This window comes from Archocentrus centrarchus, chromosome 13 (genome assembly GCF_007364275.1).
Source record: "Archocentrus centrarchus isolate MPI-CPG fArcCen1 chromosome 13, fArcCen1, whole genome shotgun sequence".
NCBI classification, from domain to species: Eukaryota; Metazoa; Chordata; class Actinopteri; order Cichliformes; family Cichlidae; genus Archocentrus; species Archocentrus centrarchus.
The window spans coordinates 15641125-15652187 of record NC_044358.1 but is presented as its reverse complement, the minus strand read 5'-3'; the positions used below and the strand labels follow the sequence as shown (position 1 = coordinate 15652187).

Here is an 11063-nt window from a genome sequence, read left to right as displayed (position 1 = left end):
GGTACGTTCTCTCTGCGCGTGGGAAAATCCCAGCAGATCAGCATTTTTTTTCAAATATAAACCAGCCCATCTGGCACCAACAACCACGCCACATTCAAATTCCCTATTCTGATGCTCAGTTTGAACCTAAGCATGTCTGTGCACCTAAATGCAATGAGGTGCTGGCACGTGATTGGTCAATTACATGTTTACATTAGCAAGCAATTGAACAGTTCCTGATGAGGTGGCTGGCAAGAGTATTTACTATAATGTGGGAACAGAAATCTTAAAATAATTAAGGTTAAGATAAAAAGTTGATCAACACGAGTCAGACATTGTTCCAAAAGCCCGACATCCAACAGAGAGAAACGAGGGGATTGGGGAAAAATGTAAAGGAACTCTGTTTCCTGTAGCTGTAAAAATTAAATTAAATTAAAAATAGCGGTGTGAGTCACACATTTTGCACATTTTAAACATTTGGCTGAGAACCAAGAAAAGGACCGACCCCGTCAGCTGCTTCCACAAAATCTGCTTGAATATAATTGCTTTATTTTTACATCAGTGTAGTCTGAACTAGCATTGAAATACCAAAGGTTCAAAAGCTCAGGGTCCAAAGCTGAATCTGGTGACTCAGTCCTAAAATCTGTTCGTCCGTTCAAAGGATGTGTGAGTAAGATGTGCGTGTCTGCACACACTCTGCTGAGTTACTGACCCAGAAAATCTGAATGGAAAAAGATTTTTATTCATTCCCTCTACTTCAGACATTAACAACCACGGATACAAGGAGCCCGCAAGGTGTGCAGTAAAGGGTGGGGAAAGAAAAGCTCATCTGGAAAATAATTTAAAAATGTATATGATTCAACAAATTTACATGGAGCTGAGCAGGTCTGAATAAAATTAATGAATAAGCAGCAGAAATAGGGAACAGGAATACAAAGCAGTTGTTTAAAATAATAATAATAATAGTGGAAAAAGTCTTGTTAGCTAAAATTATTAATCACCAAAATTGTTACTACCATGATATGGAAATGGATAAAATAACTATTTGCTAAAAGCAGTTTAAATAATTAGTTAATAAACAAATGAAATCATTGCTTAAATGAGAAAATTGGTAACAAAAAAGTATCAAATTATTAGCTAAGAAAAAAAAATGTTACTCATCTAGTAGCATTGATAAAATTTTGAAAATATTTGCTAAAAGCATGAGAAATCATTGGCGACCACTATGAATAAATGGACTTGTTGCCATAAGAAATGTCTTAATTTTTTCTTTCAAATATTGACTTTCAGCTTTGTTACAATTGTACAAACTCTGTTTCTGCCTTATGTTTATGTCTGCATGTTTCGATAAATCACTGCACGTGTGAAATGATTTCTATCAGTAAAAATTATTAGCTAATAGATCAGAAAACACGCATCCAATCATTCAGATGAAAAGGGTCACAGAATATTCATAATTCAGTGCTATAAGATATAAAAGGGACACTGCTTCTGTCTGGGGTCAGAGTCTGGTTCTCTGGAGTGAAGGTGTGGGCACGTGCACAAACACACCTGAGTGATACAACTGAAGACGGTGTAATTAATGAGGGGGAAAGTGTGCCTACTCATTTCAGTCGCTGCTTTCTGCACAGCATCGGCTCCTGCTGAAACCTTTACAAGACGGACAAACAAGCTTTCCCTGCGACAGAGCAGGCAGGAGGAGGGACCTTCATGCTGACCCTTTCGTAGGTCTGACCGGTTCATCCGGCCGTGAGTCAGCTCAGTGTAAACACACACACATACACCCTGATGTCAGTGTGCCTCTTTTAGCAAAGGTATCCAGTTGTAAAGGATGCGGTGGCCGTGAACCAACAGAGCAAAGCAGCCGTCACCTGAACTCTGGTGATGAATATTAGATCCAAAATAAGAAAACCTGTAAATTCTGCTCTCACGATTAAAATTTACTTCTTCAGGAATGTCATTTTCTGGAAGAATAAGGACAGTTCAGTTCACACAGAGGTAGGTAATATTCAAACTTATCAGCACTCCCCAAAACCTTAAAACTGTCTCCAAACCTGACGGATTAGTGGGATGTGACGTCAAGAGCACGGTGCACTACCTGTTGGAGGTCACCCCGAATTAAAGCTTTGATTCTTCTATTAAAAATCCTTCCGAAGCAGAAAAAGTCAAACAAGAAAAACATGTTTTAAACATGAAGCAGGATTTTACAGTTTTACATTTTGGGACACCTCTAAGTTCTGCGAGAGCTTTGCTGTCCTCTTTTTCACCTTCCTTGCTGAAGTTTCAGGTTCGTTGTGACGAGCCTGACTGGGTGACTTTAGGGTGAGCTGGTGGTAGTGGGGGGGAGAAAGATGGGCTGCTGGACAATGAAGCAGATACAGAATGCATCAGCTCAGCAAACACACACTGACTGAATCACTGAATTAAGAGCCATTTTTTATACGTTTATGTCTCACGCATTTGTGTTCAGCCCAGAATAACGTGATCCTCAGTCTTTTACCATCATCTGTCCTGTTATCATTTGATTATAGAGCTTACCCAGGCACACACACAAACAGCAGACAGCCACGCTGTTGCTCCTGGACTCCTCAGGGTGCCGTGGAGGAGGCGCTCCTCTTTTCATCTCTCACCACAGCTCAACTAGATATCGAGCACCAGGACGGGCTCTGCCACTTCAAACGTGAGCCTCTCGCCGCTGCTGTTCTCCACAACAGGGACTGCAGACATGTGAACTCAAAGATCGAGCTCAGTCTTCAAGGTGAGGTCACCAGCATAAATTTATTGTGCACCCTTAAGTTTGCTTTTAGGGTTTAGTGGATTGTACAAGTGGGTTTGCATATTGCTTCATTGAATTGTAGTGCAACACTTTAAAATCAGTCTGCATTTGTGTTACCATCATTACTGTCGCTGCTGCATTTTTATCATCTGTAGCGAGTTTCCAGACGACGTTTATACATATTTATAATTTACCCATATTCAGAGAACTGCATTTTAAGGTCTTCACATCAGTAGTGGGAAGTCTGTGTATTTTTGTTTGGTCCTTTAAGGTGCAATTTTTCTTTTCTCAGATTTCAGTCTTTATTGTGCCAGCGCCTAAAGAGATTGGCATGCCCTGGTCCAGACCCCAGGTGGATCTTCAAGCTGGTGGAGCAGAGGCCATGGACCAGTACAACATAGATGACCACCACTATGAAGGCTCCCTGTTCCCCACTTCCACCCTCATCCCTGTCACCGTCATCTGCATCCTTATTTTCATTGTCGGAGTGACAGGCAACACCATGACCATCCTCATCATCCAGCGCTTCAAGGACATGAAGACTACCACCAACCTCTACCTGTCCAGCATGGCGGTGTCTGACCTCATCATTTTCCTGTGCCTGCCCTTTGACCTGTACCGCCTGTGGAAGTATGTGCCCTGGCTTTTTGGGGAAGCAGTGTGCCGCTTCTATCACTACATCTTTGAGGGCTGCACCTCGGCCACCATCCTTCACATCACGGCTCTGAGCATCGAGCGCTATCTGGCCATCAGCTTCCCCCTCAAGAGCAAGGTGGTGGTGACCAGACGCAGGGTCCAGCGTATCATCCTCGCCCTGTGGAGTTTCGCCCTGGTCTCTGCAGCTCCCACGCTCTTCCTCGTAGGGGTGGAGTATGACAACGAAACACACCCAGACTACAGCACAGGGGAGTGCAAGCACACCAGCTACGCCATCAGCTCTGGACAGCTGCACATCATGCTCTGGGTGTCCACCACATATTTTTTCTGCCCAATGCTCTGCCTCATCTTTCTCTATGGCTCCATCGGGTGCAAGTTATGGAAAAGCAAAAATGACCTGCAAGGCCCGTGTGCGCTGGCCCGAGAAAGGTCACACAGGCAAACAGTCAAGATCCTGGGTAAGTAAGACTCTTTCCATCAATGCAGTGTGTTACGTGTGTCTTGTATGTTGATATCCAGCAGTAATCAGGTACAGAACAGAAAGAACATGCAGGTTTTTACAGGTTGTAAAAATGTCACAGTGATTTTGTAGAGTTAGACAACCAGCTGTTCCAGTGCTGTGAGCCAGTCTCACGTTTGCCATCTGCAGATAAACATTTAAATAATAACTATCATTGATTTTGCACAGAAGCATTTTAGTGTGTTCCACAATCCTGTAACTCTGTTTTCTCTGCTTTTATTTCTAACAGCTTAAATTCAAGAGTGACAAAATTATTTTTTATTTATTCAGGATAAAATGAGTCGAGAGGAAACATCTAAACTTGATTATTTCTTTGTTGTAACGATGCTTCCTGTCAGTAAATCTTATACTGCTGGAAAGCCTGTTTACTTCCCCTTAAATGGAGCCACATTTGTAGAGAAAACACGTTTGTGGTTTGAGCAGCAAAGTCGAGTATTTGCATCGCGCCCATGAAAAACCTGCCAAACAGCTTATTCTGGTGATTATTGCATCGGCTGATTGAAGGCAGAAGAAACAAGAAACATTAGCAAGTTAACAAAGTATTAATTTAACAAACAGGTGCCTCAGCAGCATGTGGAAGAACCGCACACAGCCACAGCTGCCTGGCACCTCCTCCTCATGCTGGTCACACACTGCTGGGACCAGGATTTGTTGCCGGACTAGTAGCGGACACTCAAATACACACATCCATCCATTTTCTTCTGCTTATCCACACAACACAAACACACAAAATAAATGCACCAGATGTACATGATCAGGAATACATTAAAAAAGTATGAAAAGCACCTAAACCATCTGTACGAGTTATAGTCTGAAGCCAAAAACAGGGGCAGGCAAAGCAGACACAAGCTCATTAAGTTGCAGTTGATCGTACAGCTGAATCCAAGCGGAGGGAGCTGCAGATCTGACTGCTGAAACGCGTCACTTTACAGCGTCATCCTCCCTTTTTATCGCTGCTGAGGCCAAACAGCAGAGGGTTTCTGGTGTCCTGCACTGGCTCTGCCGGCTTATGTGCCACACATTTCAGTGGACTGATTTAAACGTTGTTTCACCTTCTCTGCTTACCTTAAAATTACAGCAGTCGTTGCTTTGCTTCTGTCTTGATGGAGAGAGCGCTGGCGCCATGTGTGCTGTTGTTGATACCAGCTGGTTAATTATTCTCTTTTCTCTGGAGCTAATCACGTCCTGCCACTGCAAATACTGTTTGGCTTAATTTGCAGCTCTGGTAGCCTGTGCAGGAAACTCTGTTTTCCAGTAAAAGACCCCGGCCAGGCCCGTCCACATTAACTAAATGTTTAATCATGGTGCATCTATTAGGATATAAATGCTGTTAATTAGCTGAGCGCACACTGCGCGGAGCTCACAGCGCCATTTGCATCCTAAATTGGACTGCTGTCATCAGAGACCTGCATGGAAAGTTACATGTTACTGCAGTCATGTTTTAGATTTGTCATCATGCAACATCTCAGGAGTCTAATATGATCAGTGTTATTCTGCAGTATCCACTCACACTGTGAATCCACAATTAATGCCTTCAATTCATGGATTCATAGGTCATTGCTAATTAATAAATATTCAGGCAGACGTGAGGCACATTCATTTCTATTTTTATTACTGGACTAAAATTTACTGTCGCCATTACAAGCTGATAGTATTGTTTCCTGCAGGCCTTCTTGATCAATACTGATGACTCAGTGATTACCTCACCGACCGTTCCTGACTTCAGTCTTTGCTGGATTAGCGGCGTGTTTTCTGCCGCGTAGGCGCTCTAATTGGGCTGCTTACGTGAAACCGTGACTTCATTGTTGGTGCCAATTACAGTCTCCAGTCACTTCAGGGAAGCAGCGAGGAGCTCTTTTGATTTTGCTGTAATTGCTGCTGGTCATTAACAAATGTCAAGGGTGGCCACAGATCTGAGGATGCTTAAAGATCCTGAAAAACAATTTTCTTAATCAGCTCCTCGTTATGAATGAGCTCAACATGAAGACAATTTAATCTTTCAAAGTAATACTTTTTTTTGGCACAGGAGACTTCTGCATCAGTCTGATATATCTGTGCACACGTGTGAATTTAACAGACATAAATGACTAAGAAAACCCTAACTCCTCCCACACGATGAAGCAGATAATATTTAAGAAGTCTGTTCACCCAGAATAAAATAAGAACAAAAACCACATTTTATACCTGGTAATATCTTCATGCCCCTTGTGTACGTGGCTGGACTCAGGAAACAAACAGACATATTATGTGAAGTAATAAATGCTGAATCTCTGCCTGCCTGGATACTGAAATGGATGATGTGTCAGTTTGTTTTTGGTTTGATTTCTTTTTCACTAAAGAAACACTGAATGCACATTTGAAACAACATTTTATATTTTATTATTTGGGACGCGGATATGTGCAGAGACTTGATGGCACTTCCATAATGTTATGGCAGATGTAATCTGTAGGCAGTAGTCATCAGTGCTTACCTGCATATTAACCACATGATCCATGCAAAACAGGAAGTGACTGTGTAGAATTGTGGTGGTGCTAGCTGTAGGCTGTAGCTTTTAATTACTGCACAGACATCAGGGTGATATCTGTCTGCTTATGTAACCTTTATCCAACTAATTTATCTCTCCAAACTTTCCCTCCCAGTGGTGGTGGTGCTGGCCTTCATCATCTGCTGGCTGCCGTACCACATCGGCAGAAACCTCTTTGCCCAGGTGGATGACTATGAAACAGCCATGGTGAGCCAGAACTTCAACATGGCCTCCATGGTGCTCTGCTACCTTAACGCCTCCATCAACCCCGTCGTCTACAACCTGATGTCTCGGAAGTACAGGGCCGCGGCCAAGCGGCTCTTCCTGCTGCGCCAGCGGCCCAGACGAGCCCAGAGACAGCTCCGAGTAATCGATCACATCTCCACCCTGAATGAAAGCCTTACAGGGGTCTGAGAGGAGTCCGCACATGATGAGCTTGTGTGACTTCACCGCCACCTGCACCAGAATCTGCAGGGGGGTTCAGAGGGGGGGGGGTTAGGAGTCAGGAAGATGTTCGTTAAGGTCCTTTGGGACCTTAACGAACATCCTTTGGGGTGGGGGGAGTGCTCCTCTGCACTTCAATGCAAAATCACATATCTTATTTCTCAGTGTTGTTCTGTTCACATGATGATGATGATGATGATGATGATGATGATGATGGTCTGCCATGTCGCATTATCGATTTTGTCAATTTACAGTCCACTTGCAGTCTTCCTGCCTGTCATGTGCCCCTCATGCAGAAGTATTCACCTCTGCACTGCATACTGCTACACGCTCTTCTAGCTCTTTGCCCCTTCAGTTATCACCAATCCACTGCACAGATTAACAAGTAATCCCTCCTTGTTGATGATGGGTGATCTTTGCCACATGTCTAAGTTTTGATTGTAGCCAGTTAACCTGTTATCCTAACAACTATGTGTGTGTGTGTTTGTGTGTGTGTGTGTAGAGCATACACTTGATAAAAGCAGATTAGTATGAAAATGGGGTGCTTGCTGTCTGTGTGTGATACCACCTGAGCCTCGAGGCTCTAGTCTGCGTACGTGCCGGTCATCACATGTAAGATGACATGGCAATTATATTAAATGGGCTCCGAGTTAGATTTACACCGGCAGCCAGTGTCCCTGCATCACCGTATTCAAAATAATGGCTGCTCTAAGTGCATTTCAAAGAGGAAAAAAGATATTAGGTTGTCAGCAGTAGCAGAGCTTATTGCTTTTATTGCTTCCACTCGCATAATCTTGGCACATTGTACAATTCTTCTTAGGGTTTTGGATTAGAAACTGCAGTTTTGTACCTCATGCACTTTGGTGAGAAAGGCACTGTCAGAGTTATATATTTCAACCTGAACAATGTCTTAGCATCAAATAAACCCATTTTTTTTTATTCCTGGCTCTGTCTATCATACATCTTTTTCTCTAAAAGGCACTGTCATGATTTTGCCCGTGAATCATCGGCCTTTGGTTTGTACAAATACGAAGAGACACAGTCGCTCAGGGCTGACTCATCCTCATGACACTTTGTTTTTTACGGAGCCATTCATTCATTTGAAGCAGAGGAACTGAAGCTGAAGAGCTCATATCGCACAGACCACCGTGCCATCACCCGGGGAAAGATCATCAAGTGGCACAACTCCTCTGTGGGCTATTGTCTTTACTCATAATGAAGAGAGTGGCTGCGAGTGGGTCGTCCAGAGCTGTGAACGCCTCCCTGTGGCGTTCTTCACCTCACCTCAAACCAGTCAGCGATGGACTCCACAGTGACGTCTGCTTCACCAGTAAACCTCTAACAGCGCAAACCTGAAATATGTCAGCAGTAATTTGTCTGAGCTGTTAATATAGAAAAATATCTGATGTCTCCTCTTTCAGTAAATTACATTTTTACTGCACTTTTCTAGTCAAAGTGATCTCTCAAAGCCACATCCAACCGCTCCTTCAAAATGTATTTTTTCTGTCTCAAATGGTAAAGAGTGAGGTGCTTTAACAGAACACTAAAAGCATAGTTCCAGTTTAGAATGACAAATTAACCTAATGTGTATATTTTTGGACTGTCAGAGGTAAAACAGATCATTCTTGCTGTCAGGGGACAGAAATTTAACGGTCCTGTTGTCGTGGGACTGAGAAGAGAAGTGCTCAATAACCAATTTGGACCTTACTGGAGACATCATTTAAGTCTAATGATGGTTTCCACCAGAAGGGGGAGCCAGAATATGCTGCTCTTCACTCAGCTCCTATGAGCCATATGCAATTTCCAGCAACTTCCTGAGATTTCAGCTGCTTTAAAGCACAGAAACACTGTTGTTTGAGTTAAGGGCTCCTGGTTTCCACCTTCTCCCTGTAAGAAATCTTTACCAGCTTCCCCTTTTAGCTCATTTCCACAAATTATCAGCAACACATATTCACTTCCTGTTCGGCTCCCATGTCCACTGACCTTTGCATGTGGCTACAGGAAAGCTGTGGTAAAATGGGGATTATTTATGAGCGGGGTCTGCAGGACCAGTCTTTCTACAAAGCCTGCAGGGGCTCATTATCTTTCCTTCTGGCTTCAGTCCTAGGCAGACTGCTCTCTAATGCCATCTCTTTTTCTCCACGAGCCTCCCCAAAGAGAAAGCTTTTGCCACCCCAAGCTGGCTGTGAGGTCAATCATCTGTACCCAAATGCTCTCTCTGAAAGCTGCTATAATGGAGAGCCAAGGGAATCTGGTGACCAACAGTATTTGGGGGGTTTTAGTCATTTTATCTTATGTGAACATAAAAGCCTGAAATGGCTTGGGTAATTCAACCGTTCACAATCATGTTACACCACCATGAAGAGCCAGCCGGGCGGCAGTGCCACCCATGAGCTCTTGTTGTCACAGCTGGGTGACAGTGACACAACAAACACAAATGTGTCTTTCCCTTTTACAAACCACCGAGCACTCCCACAGCGCTTTAATGGCAGTGATAACGAACCTTAATTTGCTAATCACCTCATCCACTAAAGCTTTCTCCAAACAGCTACAACTATGTAACGAACCGTGTTCCATACCGAAGAGTCAATACCCTGCTTCTCTCTGCAAATTAGGGTGGTTTCCTGCAATTTAGAGGCCTGTTCCTATCTGCTTGATGTCTATTTAAGTCTTCATGAAAAGTATTCAACATTTGGTCAACAGAGAGAGTTTACATTAGGAGTGTCATACATGCCAGAAAGTCCAATTCAGTCCACAAAATTATTTATTTGTTTTAATCAAATGCACTGATGTTTTTGGTGTGCAGGGGTTAAAGTGGGATTTGGCAGGTGGGGGGACCTTAAGATCAGGCGTAGCCGTGCAGCGTGGGGAAATTCACTGCTCTTTGTGGATTTAGCCAACTGAATAAGCCGATGTTACACGAGCTTTATGGCTGATTTCTAACCCTTAGATACTATTGAACTAGTAAAAAAGGTAGAATTTATAAATTGATGTCTGCTACACTTGATGTAACCTAGTAACAGTACCCTAGATGTAACCAGTCTAACACAGAGCTTCACTGTAAACTTTATCACAATGCTGCAAGCTGACCAGTGTAGCCTGCACTAAACCGCCCGGTGTTTTCATGCAACAACACAAAATTTGTTTACTTCAGTTTGTTTTGCAAGATATTTCGGCAACGCATCAGATCCAATATCTGATTTAAAAACTGTAAAATAAATGAGGGCATTACTTACAGCTGTATTTGAAATATGAAAAAATGACTTTGTCAGTGCTTTTTATGTCTAATTTCCTTGTTTATATTGGTAACTAGGCTGTAGTCAGCATGATTTTACAAAGGGGTTGTTGTAACTGACCTGATATTTTCTTTATGGTAAATTGATTAATGAGTGTTTGTTATTCTGCTGCAGCAGTAACGCCGCTAATGCTTTTATTTTGAAAGGCTCAGAACGACAAGGCCGTAAATCGATTGTCGCAAACTGCAGCAGTAGCGCGAAGTCCAGTGTACAGAGAGAAGGTGCACTCCACGGTAAAGGACGGAGAAAAGAATTGTTAAGGCATAATTTTAAGCTCTAAAGGGTTGCTCAGCACCTGGTTGATGAGGGAACAAGGTTGGTATCTTCATTTTGTTGTGTCAATGCATATATAGTTATAGTTCACGAAGCATACAGATTGCTATTAAGTGTTGCAATTACGTTCGCATCCACTAGAGGGTGCTCATGTAAATTAGTCATGCTAAGGTTTACAAGCTTCGGTGTTGTGTTGTGTAAAGTCATAGAATGTTGGAACATGGCATATCTCGTTTTAGTTTCATGGTGCAGGAAATAATAGAAAACAATGTTAAAAGGTTGTAATTTAAAGCAAAGGAAAAGGTTAAAGGCAACATACTGTTTGAGTTATTAATGTATATTTATTCTGTATATTTTGTAGCTCTTACGGTGTGTTCACGTGCAAGGCATTTCAAATAAAAGGATCGTGAACCATCAGTTAAAGAGACCATCTTTTCAACCGGGACGCTACAGTAAGAGCTTGACACAAGCTGAGTGAGAGTTCGCCTCAAGCTGAGAAGAGCTCAACCCGTGCTCAGCACCGAGGTCCCAGCGAAAGCTGTTACAAGGTTCCAGCTCCACGGCTTCAATCAACATCTTCTGGGATCTGATGG

At 42.9% G+C, this 11063-nt stretch overlaps 1 protein-coding gene across 1 annotated transcript; it reads left to right on the top strand.

Annotated features, from left to right (window-relative positions):
* The first annotated feature begins 3086 nt into the window (after nt 1-3086).
* On the top strand, nt 3087-6871 carry mlnr (motilin receptor). The gene is made up of 2 exons (XM_030745020.1): nt 3087-3870; nt 6573-6871. Exons 1-2 carry the CDS (start codon nt 3087-3089, stop codon nt 6869-6871), a joined length of 1083 nt encoding a protein of 360 aa, XP_030600880.1.
* Nucleotides 6872-11063: the final 4192 nt, after the last annotated feature.